This window comes from Schistocerca nitens, chromosome 11 (assembly GCF_023898315.1).
Source record: "Schistocerca nitens isolate TAMUIC-IGC-003100 chromosome 11, iqSchNite1.1, whole genome shotgun sequence".
NCBI lineage: Eukaryota > Metazoa > Arthropoda > Insecta > Orthoptera > Acrididae > Schistocerca > Schistocerca nitens.
In genome coordinates, this window is record NC_064624.1 from 13902201 (window position 1) to 13922484 (window position 20284).

At 42.4% G+C, this 20284-nt stretch overlaps 1 protein-coding gene across 1 annotated transcript in view; it reads left to right on the forward strand.

The window, feature by feature from the left end:
• Positions 1 to 17250, forward strand: part of LOC126213535 (ankyrin-2-like) — a 101353-nt gene extending 84103 nt beyond the window's left edge. The window contains exon 4 of the mRNA XM_049941380.1: positions 16727 to 17250. Coding sequence (XP_049797337.1) covers positions 16727 to 17225 — 499 coding nt within the window. The 3' untranslated portion in view covers positions 17226 to 17250. The remainder of the gene's footprint in view (positions 1 to 16726) is intronic.
• Positions 17251 to 20284: the final 3034 nt, after the last annotated feature.

Genomic DNA, 20284 nt, shown 5'->3' on the forward strand with positions numbered 1-20284 from the left:
TCCACTCGCGTCTTGACTACTTCCCTGCAAACATTGGTGATGTAAGTGAAGAGCAGGGCGAAAGATTCCATCAAGACATCCAAGAAATGGAAAGAATATATCAAGGAAGATTGAACGTCAACACGATAGTGGACTACTACTGGATGATAAGTGGTGATCCTAAACAAGCCCACAGCTGGAGAAGCAATAAGAGGAGCTTCGACAGAAAGCGAAAGCGTTATTATGACTTGTGAGATTAAAGAGAAGTGGAAGCGTGCGGGAAATGTAGTGTAGAACTTATTTATAAATAAAATTTTACTGTTACTATACCTTAAAATACTCCTTTTTTGTGAGAAAACTTGACGTGACAGAAAAAAATTGGATTGCATTTTTGAAATTGTTGTTGAAAAGTACATCAGTCAGTTATCAAATTTCAAGCAACTTCCAAAAAGTATTTTTTTTCAGACCCGTGTTATTTCTTCGTTGATCGGTATGACGTTAGTTGTCTCTCTTTTATTTCGAGTAAGAGCTCGTACCATTGCTCAATGTTGTGTATAAATTCTGTTTGTGACACGTTCTGTCACTGGCCGAATTTTCCCCAGAGGGAATTGCATATTTTGGACACAGCCCGCTTGCCAGCATTCGGTTCAGTATTGTTAATGTCGTTCCTGATGTCTTACTTTTCCTCGATAATTCGACCGTATTCTTCTTATGACTTCCAATTACCTTGCCAAGGACTAGTTTGACCTTCATGAAGGTTTTAACGTAGTTTGTGAACAGTCAATTACTTTCACATTCAAAGTGCCACACCTCGTTAATTTCCTGTATTGTGTAGCCTTGTCGATGGCTTTGTTGAGCTCTATTGTTGTCAGAGTTCGTACAAATGCTCGCTCATCGTCACTATGGTTGCAACTACCATCAGGCTTTTCTTCTACACTTTTCGAATGTAGAGCAAACAAAAGCTTTTCCTGCTCAACTGGAAGCACAGAGTGGTACAAGCCGTGAAGCACAAGCACTTTGCATTTAACAAAACAAAATCATTCGTCGTCATATTTTTGTGGCCTCAGTATCTGTACGGGATGACAAACATATAATCGTCGTAAAACTTCACTGTTGGATATAGCCTGCCCATGTCTACATATTGCAGATTCTTGCCTGAAACCTTGAATTTATCAGCGTTTGTTCTTGCGCCGAAAAAGACATCTCTAGGATTCAGGGGTTCTATGACATTTACGTTCGCTTTTGAATTATTCCACTTACAGCTCCATATTTCGACACAGCTACAACCGGTGTACCCTAACTCTCGTGTGAGTTCTAAGAGATCCATGGATTTCATTGTTGACCGTTGTCGATGGTATCGGGCGAATAACACACTAGACAGCCGTGCCAGAAGCAACTGTTTTTGTGTTTGCGTTCTAGCTGTCAACATTTACGCCACATTTTGTAACTTCTGCACCGTTCAATGCCTTTGGACATTAGGAAACGAATTCAACCACACAATTTACTTTTTGCTGAACATTTCCTTCTTTTGATGCTTGACTGCAGCAAGTAGGTTCAATGTATTCTGACCTGTAAATAGCCATACAAACACTAGAAATTATTATGTACTGGAAAGGATCAATGTTTCTAATATCCAGGAAATATCACCTAAATTCAAGGCAGCTGCGGCGCAATATGTCGTCACAATGGAAATACTCTGAAAATTCCTTCTGGAAGTCAAACACTTAATTTTCACCCACTTCCTGAGCGTGCCATTCTAAGAATGCTTTTTTAGCCTTATATATCACAATGTCAACACCGTAGTACTTGTTTGCTGGAAGTCGCCCTACGTAATTTTGATTTGCTTATTGAAGAAGTGTGGAAAGTAACCTTTTTTCAGCTCTTTCAGACTGAATGTCTTGGAAAACGTCGCGAGATTGCCTTGGATACCATATTTACTGGGATCTAAGCCGTACCTTTTTTCCGGTTTTTGTATTTCAAAAAACCGCCTGCGGCTTTGAATCGAGTGCAAAGTAAGCGGAAGTTCTGAAAAATATTGGTAGGTGCCGCCACAACTAACTTCTGCCGTCAAATAAATGTAGCGCTACACAGGCATGCTTTGCAGGCACAAAGATAAATACTGGCGCCAAAACCTGTGCATCCGTAAATAAATTAAAAGAAAATGTAGAAGAATGTAAACATTATGCCATGTATTCTTTTGTGTTTGCTGCTGTCTCATTTAAATTCTGTCTACCTAATAAACTACGAAGCTAGAGTGAGACAACAGCAAATGCGGAAGAATATATATATCATGTCATGTTTATATTTGTATTATTCTTATGCTGAATAGTGATAGTCAGAAATGAACCTCAGCAACTGACTAGATTTTTAAATCTAAGATGACTAATTTCTGTGCAGAATGCAATGCACTAAAGAGGCGTCTGCAAAGATTTTCAAACGGAGAAAATTTTTCGCTAAACTCCAGTTCACAACATCTTCTCTCATACGCTGTCTATTATTTGGTTTTTGTTGGGCATTATCTAAAAAAGCAGCTGTGTAAGTAACAACAAATAGCAGTCTCTTGCCATTGTTTCCCGTATGAGACAATTTCTCTTTCTTTTTTATTGTAAGCCACGGTAGCGTGCACGAAAGCAAGCCGTGCTGCAAGCGGGGACAGGTTGTAAACACTCATTGTCAGTATGCAACAAACAGTGCATGACACAGTACAATAATGCATTTTCAGCTTAGAGTGACTTAAACACCTATAACAAAGAGAACAGCACTCATCAGATCAAAGCAAAATAAGCAATCTGTTCAAACCAGACGAAGCACGTGAGAAAGGAAAAGTACCCGTATAATGCCTGACACACAGCAATGAATATTTAGAGAAAATAGTTGCGTGGAGATAGCAGTGATTGCTTGTACATGATTACTTACTGATATAGCTTTACAGTGTAAATTGCCCTGAAGATGACCCCATCTCAGGTTGAAACCGGTTGGCGACAAAATAAATAATGTGACTGTCGTTTTGATTAATTGACATAGAAATGGCTGCTTGGTAAAGCTTAACTGTTGAGCTTACAACTCGGACCAAACTACTGTAGCTGTATCTTCATTCATTCGACCTCATTGTGTCTCACGTTAGAGTGGTCTAAAACTTTTCTCTCCCCTTGAATTTAGAACCTCAAATTTCAGGTGCAGCTGAGATTCGGAAATTTTTTTTTCGTTGATTTAGTCTCATTTTTCTAGTGCGGCTTAGATTAGATTCGAGTGAATACGGTAAGGTTTATGCTGTCAGTTATTCTGAGCCTTAGGGAAGGTATTTCTAGCACTATAAGCTTCGTTCCTTTGTAAATGGTTTTCATCTTAGTTCTGTTATTTACACAATACTGTAAAATAAAGTGCGTATCATAAGTTTGTGTATTGTGTGCTATTCACGCATAGCCCCTGTTACTGTGTGACAGCAACCATTCAGAAAATTTTTGCAATGACTTTCTGCAACGACACGCGAAAATTTTAGAGGGTGTCCACCCTTTAAAATCAGACAGTTGTGATGTGCATTAGTCACCTCAATTATTTACTGGTTGATAGGTGTCTCCGAGTGCAGGAGAACTGCAATGCGACGGTATCCGCGCCTTGTTTTTCCCACCAAACGTCACCTGCCTCATTCAGCCCACGGATCAGGGCGTTCTGGAATGTCTAAAAAAAGAAAAAAGTATCGACGGCGATTGCTGCAGTCAATCCTGCATTCCGAAGACAACAAAAGCATTGTAGGAGCTTTGAAGAAAGTGACTTTGAAGGACGTCGTGTACTGGATTAGTGAATCTTGGAGCCAAATAGTCAGAAACAATTTCTAAGTCTTGGAGGAAAATTCTGTAGGAAAGTATGCTAGACACAGAAACTGAAAATTCAGCAGATGAGGACGATCAGCCACTGTGTAATTTAATCAGTGGATTGCCAGGGTGTGAAGAGGCAGAAGAGGTGGCAGGAGGCGAGTGGTTAAATCCGGACCAACAGTCGGAAGTGACACTCTTCTGTAATTGACACGGCTAACATTTGACGGCAGTGTGAGGGTGACGAGGCAGCGGCTGCACCGGTGACGAGTCACACGGATGGCTGCGCTGCCCTCGAGGCCGCCATGTGCTCCGTGGAACAGCAGCCTGAGGCGACACTGCCGCGAGCAAACGACGCAGACACTTCACTATTACTTGGCTAAATAAATAATTATTGTTATTCTGCCAATGCAAATGCGTGTGTAAATATTTTCATTTTAATAAAGTTCAAATTTGAGTTGTATTACTTACAATATCATAATATTGTAATATTTCTTTTTCCCATTTAAATTTCGATCCTCCGAGTTTTTGACACTTCGAAGTGGTTCCGGTCCCGTTTACCTTGAACTATCGAGACTCTACTGTGTGTTGGGACTTTCTGCATTAAATCCTTGGCTGTTTACCTTCATGCTTTGGTCTTAAACGCAAGTTGCACACATTTCCTTTATCTTTTTTGCAGAAGTATTTGTCCTTGTGATTGCAGGATTCGTCACACGTCTTGCAATAGACGTTCTGCCTAAAAAACTCTTCATATTGTTGCTGCCATTGTGGTGGTCATTATTTAAGTACAAATAGTGTTGCTCCCTTTTCGCCGCCAGAGGAATGCATAACCGTGTTAAAATTAACAGCTGAAATAATTTTAATCTGAACATTCAAAAAAAGCTACTGCATCTTCAATGTCGTCCAGACTGAAGCCACCTTCACAGTTCTTTGAGTCTCGCTCACAATTCTTTCTCTAATTCTTCCTGCAGAACTCTCCCTTTGCTAGTGTAGAGTGCATCATTATCTGTCAGTTCCTCGCACAAGTATGTTTCTAGTGATCATTGCTCGAGGACCACACAGGCTATCGTTGTTAGTTAGTTTGTTTATACTTCTTGTGCCAATTATATCCATAGCAATATCTACTATTTTTGTTTCTCTTTGTACCTTCACCTCTAGGTATTTCGTAGACCTCAAAGTAAAATTTGGTGGTGTTTGTGTTTACATTTTCATTGTATCATTGGATGTTACTATTCTTTCAACCTGATCAAGTAGGTGTGAATCGTTGAATTTAAATTCCTTTTCAATGAAATTGCATGATTAAAATCATTTTCAGCAACTTTTTTCATTTTGTCGCCTTACTCGTAATCGGGCAATTTTCTTACTGCATTTGTAGCTGCTTGTATAGCCTTTCTGACAGCTTCCATGTGGTACAAGCGATTACATTTCTTCGAGTCTTTGATTGTAATGATACTAGCTGTCTGCCAAACGTTATTTCTTTAACAATACTGTACAATCACAGAATTGAATCTCGAGCCGTAGCTTCTTTTCTTTCACTGAAGTGAACAATTCTTTTTTGAACACAAAGATTTGGCCTAGTTTTCCTGTTTTCGTGGTGGCGCACTGTTGTTGTTTTTCTTCGAAAACCTCTGTAGAGTATTGAATGTGCCGAATTGTTTCCAAACGTTCCTTTTCTGAGTTTACCAAGTCCAGTAGGCCTTTCTTTGTATGTACTACAGAGTAACCTTTGACCAAACTTTCCCTCACTATTTTTTTTTTCAGTTCATGAGTAGCTTAGTTAAACAAACCACTATCATTTGCTGCTGAGTAAACTCATTCTGTAGCTTCAACAAATTCTTCTTTCTTCATTTTGTACAAACCTTGATTCTGAGGTCTTATGCAAAGGCTCTTAATTCCTTAAATTTTATTTTCTTTAACCTTCAAATTTTTTTCTTTGTTTGGGTCATCTAAGGACCACGCACCAACTTCAAAGCTTCCTTCTTTGTTGTTCTTTCTTTTTCCTCTAGTATTCTTTCATCTTTTCACTACGTATCCTTTTTCTCTTTTGGGACCATTTTGACCCTGTCTTTTTCTCCCTCTTGCCTTGCAACCATTCAATTTTTTACGCTTTCCTTTTGAAAATCTCTTTCTGTTTCATCTTTCTCATTCATGTTGTTTCTTTCCATATCTTCCCTAACTTCTTGAGTCTAGGCTATTGTTGACTTCTTGTCCCAAAGATATCTAAAAATCTGTTTGGTTAACCTCTTGCTGTTCATTCTGTGGACATGTCCAAAAAATAGCAATTGCCTCTTTCGTAGTGTTCCATTTATGTTTTCAATGTTCCGATAAACTTCTTCATTGCTTCCTAATTTCCATACCTCTGTATTTTTTTGTTTTCCAAATTTTTTTCAAATTGCTTTGTTGTGTAATTTGTAGTTTGGTACTAAACATTCACTTCCATAAAGACATTCTAGTTTTACTACTGTGTTATAGTGCTGTATCTTCAAATTTTTAGATAGGCACCTTTAGTTGCAGATATTCCTTGTTATTTCACAAGTGCTTTCCATTTTATGTACTCTTTCTTCTAAAACAAATTTTTCTAAGCCATTTTCTTGGATAATTTCTCGCAGATATTTAAATTTATTTACCATCTTTATCTGGCCTATATCTGTTACTAGGGATTTTGGAGCATTTTTTATATTTGTCATAAATTTTGATTTTCTAAGATATTCAACCTGCTTTGTTGGCTATTTCTTCTAAGAGACTGATTTGAATTCCAGCATTTGCTAGATTTTCAGAAAGAATGGCAAAATCATTCGCAAATGCTAAACAGTGAATTTCAATGCCTTTGTTTTTAGTTCCCAGTCTTGACTGGTGATAGCTTCTGCTCTTTCAGTTTTTGTTTCCACTCTCTTACTATTTTCTCAAGTGCACAGTTAAAAGGAGTGGAGACAAGCCATTACCTTGCCTTCCACCTGTTTTTATGTCGAATGCCTTCGATATATCACTCCGAAAATTTACTTTTGATGTGTTGTTCGTGAGCGTTTCAACGAATAAGGTTTGCTGATTTAGATTTGATGGCAAATTCTCTGTTCACTTCGAGTGTTTCCCTATCAACCGAGTCAAATGCATCTTTAAAATATATAAATGTTACATCTATATCTTTGGACTTTGTAAATCTGTGACGAATTACGGACTGTAGGTTGAAAATCTGTTCTGAGCAAAATCTGCACTTTCTAAAACCACTGTCACACTCTCCCAAATGGTTACCAAGTGTTGCTCCTTCCATGTTTAATAGTATTGTTGAAAGTTTTCTTACACAATATATATTTTTTTAATCCGTGTTTCTGCTAATTCAGTTTTTGTAACACTGTTTGTGTGCACGAACCGCTGCAAAGCATTCCGTGTTGTAATGTGTGGCACACTAAGAGAAGCAGGATGTGGCAGCGTTGTCAGCGGCTGCTCTCTTCCGTCAACAGATGTCGCCGAGGTTTTCGCTGTGTAAATTACTGCAGTACGTGTTTTGCTTTACTCGTTACGGAAATGCAGATGGGACGGTCATGCCAGCGGAAAATTAGAGAGAATTGAAGTTTGTGTTTGGTCTCTTCAAAAGAGTTGCAACTATCTGGCAAAAACCACACATTTAGTGCGAGAAATAAGGTGACTGTAGGTGGTTTCAGAAAGTACTTCATTGCCGTACCAACCGTATGTACAAGTTGCAAATGCTTGACCTCGCTCCCTGGTCTGCCTCAGGCTAGCGAGTCGCCACTGTTCCTGTGTTCTGCCCCCTCAGTTAAAGACGGGCGACAGATGCAAGAAGGAGCAGCTCCCATCACGTCGCGGATCATATAGAGAGAGAGAGAAAACCCTGGAAGGTGGAAGATGAGACAGGACTTGAAACAAAAAAATCCCTCCGGGGTTTCCTTCAGGTGACACCGAAGGTTTTGCACTTTTTTCAACAATTTTAACGGATCTCGACCCATTACAAAATTATGCTAACAACTTAGCCTCACGGAGATATTTGATATCGTTAACCAGTTCGTCTCTGGTGTAGTCATCATCCTCTATATTGAAATAGTTCATGTGGTAGTCAACGCTCAAGTTTTCCTTCATTCTTTGGTTGAGATTTATCGAATTGGGAATGTACTCGACCCTCGGCATTTCTTCTCTATTTGTGGCGTCTGGCCGTGATGCCTTTGCAAATTTCTTCTCTGCACACTCATGACACGGTAAGTGTAATCGCAGTCATTGTCAAATAATTTCGAGAGTGCAAACATGTTCCAAATTTTCATTTTTAGGGACAAGATGAGGTAGTAATTGATGTAAATTACTGTTCAAACTTTCGAAGTGAATTATTTGGCCTCGATACATCTCTTTAATTCTGTACTCACTGTGTTTTCTAAGGGCAGGCGTACACGGAAGACTTACTGTCGCGCATCCATTTCGTCATTGTTGCTTTATTGTTGCTTCTGCTTTTAAATTACACATTTTTATTTAGCTTGATATTTATTAATTCCAGCAATCCAGTTAGTAACAGGAATCATCACATTTTGTATAAAAGATGTCCAAAGCAACTGATGGAAACGGCAGAAAATGAGTGCAGGTATAAACAGTGTTGCATGTAGTGACATGGTACATAGTTTGTCATCCATGTGGAGGCACAGAAAAATTTGTCGGGTGTGAGTTTACGCTGTCTCAATCATGAGGAGAAGTAAGGATGGTGCAGGAGCTGTTTCTGGTAGTAGGTTGTCGGACGTAGATGTTCCAGTAAACCCTCGTGCAGGGGTGGAGAAGCTAGAACACCGAACGCCACGACTGAAACCGTCACATGTGTCATTTGGTAGACACGTGTTCTGGAAAAGTCTCACTACCTGAAGAACCTCACTTTGTGCATCAATCATTTCGTGTGTGGGTATTGGTGTCAGCGTAGCTACGAGAGACAATGCAAATTGTGTTGCAGGGTCATCCATTGATGAAGCAGTTTCTTTCTTCTCTCGAACTATATCGAGTAAAGTTTCTTCGTAACTTTTCTTCTTTGGATTGCAGGAGGCATGTGGAGATAGAACAATGGGTGGCCTTTGAAGGTTCGTGGTCTTTGAAGGTTCTGTTTCCTCAGGTTCCTCATTGCTTATTACTGTTTCAGCATTTCCACTTGCATCACGTACTTCTACGGTTGGTAGAAGAAATAAGTTGATCGTAAAATTTGTACTTTCACGCTTTCCGTGGCTGCTTGTCCCGACTTGGCCAATTCTTGCTCACGCAATTCTCTTGCAGAGCATGTCCTTCAATTTTTCCGTCTTTGTTGTACCAGTGTTCCTAGGAAATGGACAATAAATTGAAATGTTTGACATTGTTGTAGATGTTAATTTATTTTCGTGAAATAAAAATGAAAACTACTATTATTCAGTCTCTCAACTTTTCAGGTATCCAGCAACTGGATCAAGTTTAAATGATCTTCCATACAACTACTTCATTTGTGATAGCACAGTCTGCAAAAGAGTGAAAGCGACATGCACTGAAATATGCAATGTTTTGCAATGTATGGTTATGCCAAAGAATGTGAGGAAGAGTTGTTGGCTGAACAGTTCTATAAAAACACCCATTTCTGCAACACGATACAGATGGAAAACGTATTCGAATAATACAACTTCAAAGTTCTGTCTCAGAATTTTTTTAATAATAAAAAAAAATCTTTCCTGTGGTGTTGATGGCACGGGTCGATGCTGAAAACCTATTTGTCTTCATAGATGTCGGTGCAAATGGAGCAGCAGGTGATTCCGCAGTTTTTAATAATTCGAATATGGGCGAAAAGCTATGACATAACCTTCTGAACATACCGAACATTGCCTAACGATCCAGAAGGCAAAGTAATGCCTTTTTGTTTGTTTGCTGAAGATTTTGTTTTATTGAGGCACATTTTGCGCCCATTTGCTACTAAAATGCTAACCTCGTTGAAGAAAATTTTCAACTGTAGGTGTACAAGTACTCGTCATACGGTTGAATGCACATTTGGCATACTGGTGAACAAATGGAACATTTTCCGTAGACCTTAATGATGTTACCGTCGATTTCTGTCGTACAATAATTAAAGCATGTTGTGTGCTCCACAATTTTGTACGCAGAAGAGATGAAACAGACTTTACAGATATTGCTTACGAATGTCCTCAGCAGCCTATAGACCATGCTGGAGTTTTATCTGCTGTCAATATACGCAGATATTTTAAAACCTATTCGACGTCTCATGGAGGATCTGTTCCATGCCAGTGCAATGGACTCTGATTTCGCTACGATTCAACGATACTGAAAAACTTACTTGTTATATCCACAAAACATTTTTAAGAAGTGTAAGATAATAATAATGTTGAAAGTATGTGAATAAAAGCAACTCTGCAAAATAAAAACTTGTCTGCTTGGCGTTCTTTTGCGGAGGATGTCCCCAGATTGTACTACACACAGTTCTTCCCACACTTTGCTTTTCAAATTAGCGTCAGAATAATCTTTCAAAATTTCTATATTGAACAGTGCAGGCCTGTTTTCTACTTCATTTACGATCAGTTCACTATCGATGTCTTCGTCCCTCACAACAGGCAGTGTACGAACTCGCAAGTTTCCAACTGCAGGCAGCAGAGATGGCGACTGCATTGTCGGCCGAGCACACGCGCTCGTGTATCCTGGGCGGGGGGGAGGGGGGGGGGGGGGGCAGGACGGAGGCAGTTGGTTCGCCCTTCTGTCGGCGGCCGGAGCAACTGAAAAGCTGTCTCTGGGGAGTCGCTGCGTGTCTGTGCTCTTACATATGATTGTACAGACTATGTGCAAAAGACGAGACAGTTGCACAACAAAAGTTCTCCCTTGTACGCCCGCCGTAATGGAAGGCAAGACTTCGTCAAACACCCAATCACTAAATTTAACAGTGAGAGGCATCGTTGACTTTAGCACTAAAATGTGGAGTCCGGTTTCATTGACAAAATTTGCCGCTTACAGCTACACTATAATTTTTTTTATTGAGAGGTATCTTTTTCTCTAACATTATCTTTCAAGGCGTGTCTAGAATTTGCATACTCGAGAACTTCACATACATCTTTCGCCTCGAACGAGAGATTATTCTGTTCATCTAATTCTATAATCTCGCCAGTGGGTCATAAGACTTGCCGACTAAGGAGGACATTTGTACAAAATTACAAATGCTAGCACGTAAATACAATAAATGGATATAAAACACATCTAGAGCTCGATTGCGAGTGTAAGATTTTCAGCAGATAGATACAACAATGTGCCGAATTACGAGGACTATGAAACGCTGAAAGGCACACTTAAGATACATAAAGGTTACAAGAATGTCAATGGCTGTGACGTTCACGATATCGAATTCTGTTAAATTCTTGCGGTTTATCGACGATAAGAATCACAGGAAAGGTGAGGACCTGTTTCTTTTTAAAATTTCTCCTTAAATGTATTTGCAAAGTCCGATTAAAAGCTTGCTAAACAAGCGAAGAACAGGACGTTTGAACAGCTGAAAAGTTAGTTCCACGAGTGGAAGACGAATCCGATAATAGAATACGAGGAGTATAAGAAAGGTGTCCAGCCTGTGACGGATAAACTGGATGCTTTAGAGAAAGAAGTTACTGGTGCTGTAGCGAAAAGTCGAGAGGTTGAAAGAGCTAATTCCTTAGGAAGGGAATTATGACAATGTGTGTCCTATTCCGCCTACAACTGAGGAATAACCTTTTGAAAGAAGTTTATTTATGGGTGATGATTCGATCTCGCCAAAGACAAGTAAAAGGCTTGAGCCCTCGTTGTAGCAAATTGAGGAAGAAGACCGGGAGAAGATGAAGGCTGTTAGAAACTAAACAACACCTTATCTTGGGGTGAAAGTATGAAAATGCTTGGGCGGTCTCGTCGTACAGTATTTGGCTTAAGATTTGACAGTCGAAAGCACTACATGGGCGGTTCCGAACTAACGTTTAACAATGACACCATTTCTGTCAAAGGTAGCAGTTTTCAGTGCCAGCAATGAATTCATGAAACTGCTAACCCGAAAAAAACGTAGCATTCGAAGACTACACGCCTGATGACCGTGAAGCATATACAACTATCCTCAAGGAAACTAAGGCAATATTTCACCACTATGATACAAATAAACCCAAGTCAAACCGCAGTGAAAAGTACATGATCATTATTCCGATATAGCAGTCTTTCGTCTTGTGTAGTAATTCTACATCAGTGGCCAGTCACCAGTCAACAGCAAAAGAGGAATGGGGTTGAACCTGTTCAGTATATAGAATTCATTCTAGAAACATACCGCAGGCTGTGGCTAAGCCTTGTCTCCGCAATATCCTTTCTTCCAGGAGTGCTAGCTCTGCAAGGTTCGCAGGAGAGCTTCTGTGAAGTTTGGAAGGTAGGAGACGAGGTACTGGTGGAATTAAAGCTGTGAGGACGGGGCGTGAGTCGTGCTTGGGTAGCTCAGTCGGTAGAGCACTTGCCTGCGAAAGGCATAGGTCCCGAGTTCGAGTCTCGGTCCGGCACACAATTTTAATCTGCCAGGAAGTTTCTGTTGAGTATGTTTGGATGAATGACCTCAGATCCAATCGACTAGGTAGGTGATGGTGGTTCACGGTGAAGAGACTGCAGCTGGTAGGTCGCTGGGGTTTGAAGAAATGGAAGAACAGGGAAGCAGGCATGAAGTGTTCCGGGCAAACCCGATGTGTGACTAAAGCGGACGATGGACCCATCAGGCCCCCTTTCATTGTGCCACCTGCGTGCAGGTAGCATTTTTAGCAAAGTGTTTATTGGTATGCTTGAACGTCCAACGTTTTACTTTAAACTCTCGCTGTACCCTACCACTGCAGAATAATTCTGCAGCAACAAAACACGAACTACAGAAAAGAAACGAAAATAAAACTTTAGTTTCGAAGGAAATGCGCCACATACAACAACAAGCGTCTGCCAACAGCAAAGTATTCGTCTGAACAGGTGCGGGCTGCCTCTCGCGCATGCGCAGTTGAGTGGCGTGTGAGCAGCCCCTACTCCCTGTTGTGGTTACAGAAGTGTGGCTGGGAGCCGCCATCTGACGCCGCCGCCCTTGGGAAATGCGGTGGACCCGGGGCTGGTGCAGAGAGCAGCCCCAGCTGTGGTGGGCGGGTGGGTCGCCCCCACGTGGCCTGTGTATACGTTCAGCGGTTTTACTGTTTCCTCTTCCTATATTGCTCTCACGTTAAATTAAAGCAAAACTGATTTTTGTGACCGGGAGCTATCAACTGAGTTACAATAAGTTCGCATAATCAAGGAAGGCTAAAGTATGTTACTAGTTTCAGATTTTATTTCCGCGTTCGACAGTCAAGCATTAATCGCCTTGCAGAAGAATAAAGTTATTTTTCAAGGTTCGCTAAAGAGATTTGGCTTTTATTAATCTTTTCCCCTGAGGCAGTCAGTTTATTTGAAACAAAGTGTTTAATTTCACACTATTGGCTAGTTTCAACTGTTTGCTGCGCATCAAGTGCACTTATGGCATTATGGCATAATGAAGAGCCAAGCATCAGGTAATACAGTACTGGTGCTGCAAGAAAATTTACATCGGAATCTCGACTTAGGAATGTGCACTTTAAGCTGAATTGTGCATTTTAGTGTGGTGCACGAAATCCGGATGCTCTTGAAGTAATCCTGTCATGTCTTGTTTCTTCCTGCGTCATCGTAGCTGCGCAAGCGCGGTGACTCCTTCCACCTGGCGCTCTCTGTCAACTGCTGAAACGAACCTCATATTTCTAACAGGTCGCGGGAAAATACTGCGAATGGTGGTTTGAAAAGCGTTACATTCAAAGCAAATTCCCTTTTACGCAAGATGAACTGTGTGCGAGAATGTACGATGAATTTATTCAATCATAGAGCGTTTGACTCTCATTTAAAAATGAACTCCTTGGTGACGAGCCATTTAGAGGAATTTCGAGCCCAGAAGATGACATTAGGGTCGCTACTAAAAATTTACTGGCAGGTTAGTGTGACGTGTATTAAAGTGTAAAACGCGCACAGATCAACATTACATGTGCAGCCTTAGCTTCTCTTGCAGCTTATTAATCTTTGAGACCAATATTATATGTGAATGCTGTGTATATTGATTTAAACCGTCAACTTTTCTTATTTGTGTGTTGGCGGTACTTGAGTGATGTTGCTATTGGCTGACTACATGGCGTGTCGTGTGCTGTCATCAGCTGGCGAGATCACGTGACTTGAGCTATGGCTGGCTTACAAAAGCTCACCGCAATCTCGATTTCAATGCATAGGAAAGTAACATGCGGTGTTTAGTGCAATCCGAATTTATACCTCCATAATACGAACAAATGCACGACATCAAAGGTCTTTCATAAAGTTTTTTTCGTTGAATTTCGTTTTCTAAAGTTCCGGGGAATTCTACGTCGGTGCAACAATCAAAGAAGTGATGAGTTTTACAGTGGGGAGGAAGAGTATAGTGTCGCTTAACACGGAAAAAGTATTTTCACCCGGGAGAAAGTGTATTTTTAACCGAGAAGCCGAGGAAAAGTGTGTGAATTTTTTTTCCTTGTCCATGTATACGCCCTGTTAGATTGTTGGTGTACAGAAGATGTAATAATAAGTCGATAGTTCAACTCTACAAGCAGCAGTATATTTACAATGTGCAGCCGATATTTTTATAGGCAGGAGTGTCGCGATATTTTGTCTGCGGATACACACTTTCTTCAACATATCGAGAGTCGATATTTTAATAAATATCGATGTATTGTATACTGCATACTTTTAAAAATATCCTGGTGTAGGGCCGACTGCCGTTCCGCAGCCGAAGTCTGTCAATTGCGGCCGTGCGGCCATCAGAGAAGACGGCGGCAGCCCTTGCAGGCGAGTCAGCCGAGTAGAGGGGGCAGCCCGGCCGACGCCCGGCCCTTCCTGCAGCTCGCGTGCGCCACGCCGCAGCCGCCTGCGTCTGGAGACACGGCTGTCGGCTCAGCCTAACATTCGACCTGGTCTCTGCCTGAAGGCACGCGGTTGCTTCCTGATGGTGAAACACCTGGTCTCAGGTCGAAATTAGAAACTACTCGCAATTGTACGTAGACGGAATAGACTTTACTTAAATACTTTGAGCACATACTGAAATGTGTCGGACAGTCGCTGACAGGCGGTAGGGGGCGTCGCTTGTGAGGGTCGCCTGCCCTGGCCGCCCTCTGCCCTGGACGCGGTACAGTGTGTCCGTCAAGTCGTGCGCCCTCTCCGCTCCACAGTGCTGTCCCGGCGACCCAGTCTGGCCACACAGCCTGGCGGCGCTCGCTCCCACCTCAGAGACTGCCCTGTCCAGAAAAACACGACATTACGGAGTAAATTGCACTAACACGGGAACAGGAATCAAATGTCAGCGTTCCCGTATCTCTTAGAAATATAAAAGCGGGTGCCTGTTCGTGTGAATGCGTGTTCGTCTACAACTTCATCTACAATTGGCGCATACATTCCGTCCGATACGATTTTTAAACAAAACATAGTGCAGCTGTACTGGAGAATTTAAGCCTTTCCTTTGATGCGGTCCGATTAAACGCGACAACTCTTGCGACACGAGTAGTGCTCAAAAGTAACGGGGAAATCGCCATTTTGCGTTTTTTATAACTGAGATTCGCACGACTTTTTTGACGTTGTGTTGGTAAACGTGCGTGAAAAGTATGTGTAGACCAGGTAAATGGGATATTTAGTCTGTTGTCACCTCTTGGAAAGGTTATTGGTGTGTTAGTTGAATCGGCGAGTATTTGTTTAATGTAAATGCGGATTATCGCGTTTGTACTACATTTGGCTATGCGAACGGAGTCAAATTCATCAACCTTTTAGAGACATTAGATTTTGCTTTTGTCGAATCTACTATCAGTACGGCAAGTGTTTACGACTGATGTAAATATTTTTCGATTTCAACAGTTTGGTGCACCACGAATTCCTGTCACAAGGTGAAACGGTCAGCAAGCAGTAAAACCTACAAGCTGAACGCCAGCGGCATGACGCAATCCGAAAAAAAAACCTCTAGATTTGTGTCGGAAGAGTTGATGATTTCTGCACTGCGATAACGCATCTGCTTAGAATTCGTTGCGTGCTCGTGGGTGTTTGGCTACAAACCATACTGTGGTGACGGCCTTGCCTGCACCATCACCCGATGTGAAATTTTGTTCCTAAAAATTAAGACGAACCGTAAAGGGCTGTCTTTTTCATACAGAGACGAGAACTACAGGGTATCACAGCAAAACTTCCAGAATTGTATGAGGAAGCGGAGGAGACACAGGAAGAATTTTATTCACATGTAATGAAGAATATTTTGATGAAGACAACATTTATGTAGAGTAATACATAAACGCAGTATTGGATCAAATATTCACATCTCTCGCTTTCAATAATATTGCCCGTGTTGCAACCTACGTTTTGTTAACAGACGAGGAAGTTGTATTTCAGTAATTAGAGATGTCATTACTTGCCTGTGTTTTGTTCCCCAGAGTCTGAAGGGATTGCTCCACACACAAGTAACCGTTAGAGGTGTGTTTCTCTGAAGCTCAAAGATCGTTTACCAACAGGATGATGAGGTCACAGGAGGTGACTCCTCGGAGTGAATTAGGAGAAAAAGTTGAAACAGCTTGTAATGGGATGCAGTGCACCATTTTTTAATGGGAAGTGGATGCAGATTTCAATTATGGGATACTGGTATGTATGTTCTGCGATACGCTGGTTGATCTGTATCGTACAGGGGAGATTTCTAGATTTGTAACTCGTGGCTGGGCAGAAGTGTATTGAGGGCTGCTCGCAGTGTGGCGTGTGTGACTGTTTCTTTCATTCTTTGTGTGTGTGTGTGTGTGTGTGTGTGTGTGTGTGTGTGTGTGTGTGTGTGTGTGTGTGTGTGTGTGTGTGTGTGTGTGTCTGTGTGTGTGGGTGTGTGTAGTAGAGTGAGAGAGTGTCGATGTTTTGTGCAGGAGGCTCTCTCAACAGGAGAGAGGGAGGAGGCTGATAGAGGCGGCCAGGCAGGGCGCGGCGGAGCAGCTGCGCGAGTTGCTGGCGGCGGGGGCGGACGTGGGGGCGTGGGAGGAGGGGTCGTTGAGCAGATGGACCGCCCTGCACTGGGCAGCAGAGAGGGGTCACGTGGCGGCGGCCAGCTGCCTCGTCGGCGCCGGCGCGGAGGTCGACGCCAGGACCAGCCTGTATCAGAGGACGCCCCTGCACTGGGCTGCAGACAGGGGCCACACTGGTGTGGTGCGGCTGCTGGTCGGCGCCTCTGCTGACCCCAACGCCAGGGATTGGCGGGGGCAGACGCCGCTGCACAGGGCGGCAGAGGGGGGCCACGCAGGGGCGGCGGCTGAGCTCCTCCTGGCGGGGGCGGACAGGGGGGCCCGGGATTTGGATGGCAGGACCCCCCTGAACGTCGCCAGGTTGTACAGAAAGCAGCAGTTGGTGGATATGCTGACACAACGCTGACATACGGCATTGAGGAAGCACAATCAGTTACATCATATGTGTTGGTCTTTCAAATAAAGAACACAAAAAATGAATCCTTTGTTCATTTATTTGTACATACCATTTTGTGCCGTGTATGACAACTCCGGTAACACCGTGACAACTGCAACGACGAGAGATACCTGTAAATTAACGTGAGGAGCCCTTCAGTCTGTAAAATACTTCACCATCAGTTTTTGCAAAAGCTGAGTAACAACTGAAAAACACTCCACTATTACTAAGCACCACTTGTCTCTCTCAAGATTGTCTTCCTCATGGTGTACAACATATGCAAGAAACTTACAAGAACACAGCCGACATCTATCACGACCGCCTGCATTTCAAAATGTTACAAATCAAACTCTTTAAAAACACGAATGGCGCAATATTGTTGGTTGTCTACCACATCATGCAGCTGCGTTAACGTTAACATTACCCCATTACTGGAAACTATATGCTGCTAGCATGTGTGGTGCTATGTTACACCAGCATATACTCCACCATATTCAGATTACTGGCACACAACTCGTTCAGTCAGAATGTATCTTTTGTTGCGACCTCACGCCGAGTGTATCTGCATTACACAAATACTTGCCGCCTTTAATTGCAGCCTCACATTGGTAGCAAGAGTTACACCACGTACTTGGCAACACTGCACACGGAACGAGTGACGCATCAGGCAGATTCGTAGAAAAGTAAAATAAATAAAATTCTCTACTTTGGCCCACGAATCGAGGAAGTGCTTCCAACTGTTGGTGAGATTCTAATGAGCGACTTGCTGTTACGTTAATTCAAATGTAGATGTGACTGCCGATGTAAATTACACACTTTCCCATACTGTCGCCATCTGTATATGTGCTTGTCGTTATTTCGTAACTTTCGTCACCCGAGTCTACGACGTTTAATAAAAATGACGGAACGAACAGTGGGGATGGCGAAAACGAAACGCACTGCGACAACTAACTTTTAAGAGAGGGTTCCTCTCACAACAGTGCTAGACTGAAGCGAATACCTGGTGGTTACACAGAGGGAAGAGACACTTCTGCAGTGTGCGCAGGTAGGTTCTTATAAAGTGTCAAGCGATGTGAAAGACTCATAAAATGTTGACGTCGAAAGTGAACTGGGTGGATTGAGCGTGTGAGGTTCCTTTCCCTGTCGACAAACTTATTTTTCCAGGTTTTACGCTTCAATGTGACGCTGCAGCTAAGGGAACAGTGCAGAATACAGCAGCGGCGGCGGCGGTGAGGGAGAAGGCGTTCCCCGCGCATGCGCCGGCTACGGATTCGCCACGCGGCGTGACGGTAAGTGGCTGGGGTGAGGGCTCGCGAGCCAGCCGTGGGGCCGCGAGAGAGACTCGCGCCCGCCAGCCTCCAGTACTCGGGTGCGAGACGGACCTGCAACTTCCCCTCAGTCAGCATCGGCCACCAGGGCCCACCTGTGGCGCAGCAGGCGGTCACGTGTGCAACCGCTACACGGCGAAACAAACAACTTACACCCACACATTCACACCAGGCTATGACCGGAAACAGAAAACACACTAAATTTTCTGAATATCGCAGTACAAAAAAGGAACAACACCCATGGCTTCACAATATTCGGGAAACCAACAGCCAGGAAGCATCGCCGTTCACAAACTGCCGAATCACCCGGTGACGCACAAGCTTCAGATTCGGACTCCACAGACTGAACAGAACATCCGTAAGCAAACACCATTACACAAAGCAGCTACACACAATAAAACATACCAGAGGAAAATAATGGCAAGTCCCATATGATCGAGAAATTAAACCAGCAAATTAGTAGAGAGAAAAGGAACACACACACATACACACACACACAGAGAGAGAGAGAGAGAGAGAGAGAGAGAGAGAGAGAGAGATAGTGTAAACAGAATTCAAATCCGTCGCCAAATACTCTCGACAACAAATGAACGCCAACGGCGTTAGCAAACACAACAATGTGTGTGTGTGTGTGTGTGTGTGTGTGTGTGTGTGTGTAGTGCCCTCAGAACGCAAAAGAAGAATGTCGCAACAAAACCTGACTAATAACAAATGTGTAAGCAAAATATTTTGACACGCCAAAATCATGTCGTTTAATAATCAAGAGATGTGTTAGCTTGCTGATAAATTTCACATTTCCAGCGTTTGCAGATGACAAGCAATCATTCCAGGACACCATACAGATAGTCTTGCAATACTGTGTAATGTAAAAATTACGGTAACAAGAGAAACGAACAAAAATTTTCTTTACCGTTCACTTTGTTAGATCTATTAAAACATAAAATATGCTCACTTTCTACAGCTTGCAATAACCAAATCCCACTCAAGATGGCACACAGGTGCCGAAACATGTTTAGGTAACAAGAGAAATTAGTCTTTCTGCATAAAAGGGAACCGGTTTTCAATGATATATGTATATATTCGCCATTTACTGTAAGAGTTATTTTCACAACTGCAATGTCGCCTTTGGGCTCTGAACAAGATTTCATCTCGGCACATGTCAGACTTTAAACTCCTCCGACACACACACACACACACACACACACACACACACACACACGTCTCGATTTTTAGTAACTTCATGTGGTGAACCGTTTCACCTATTTAAATGCTAACTGTTTTACTGCACTCTTTAATAAATGTACTGTGATGGCGTCTTGGAATTTACTTCAAATGGGTTAACTACTCTCACCACCAAATTAGACACACAGATCGCCTGCTTGCATCTAAATAGCTATCCGTTCTGCTGCAAGAACTGCCCAAGTGGCCATATCAGCGAGAGACGTACGAAGAACAGTCAGGAGGGATTGCGGTGCGTCGGCTCATTAACATCGTACAGGAAATAGTTAAGTGTAGCAGTCTCGGGAGGGAAGTTACGGTGTGTTTATTGCTTTCTTCGGAGTCGTGGCTACATTCAGAAACATGTACGGAGATTTCGTACCAAATGGGAGTCTTGTGCGTAAAAAAACGTTCGGAAGAAAAGTAAGGACTAAATATTTGTACAAAGAACGGATGTCGAAAAATTACAGGGTGTATACGACC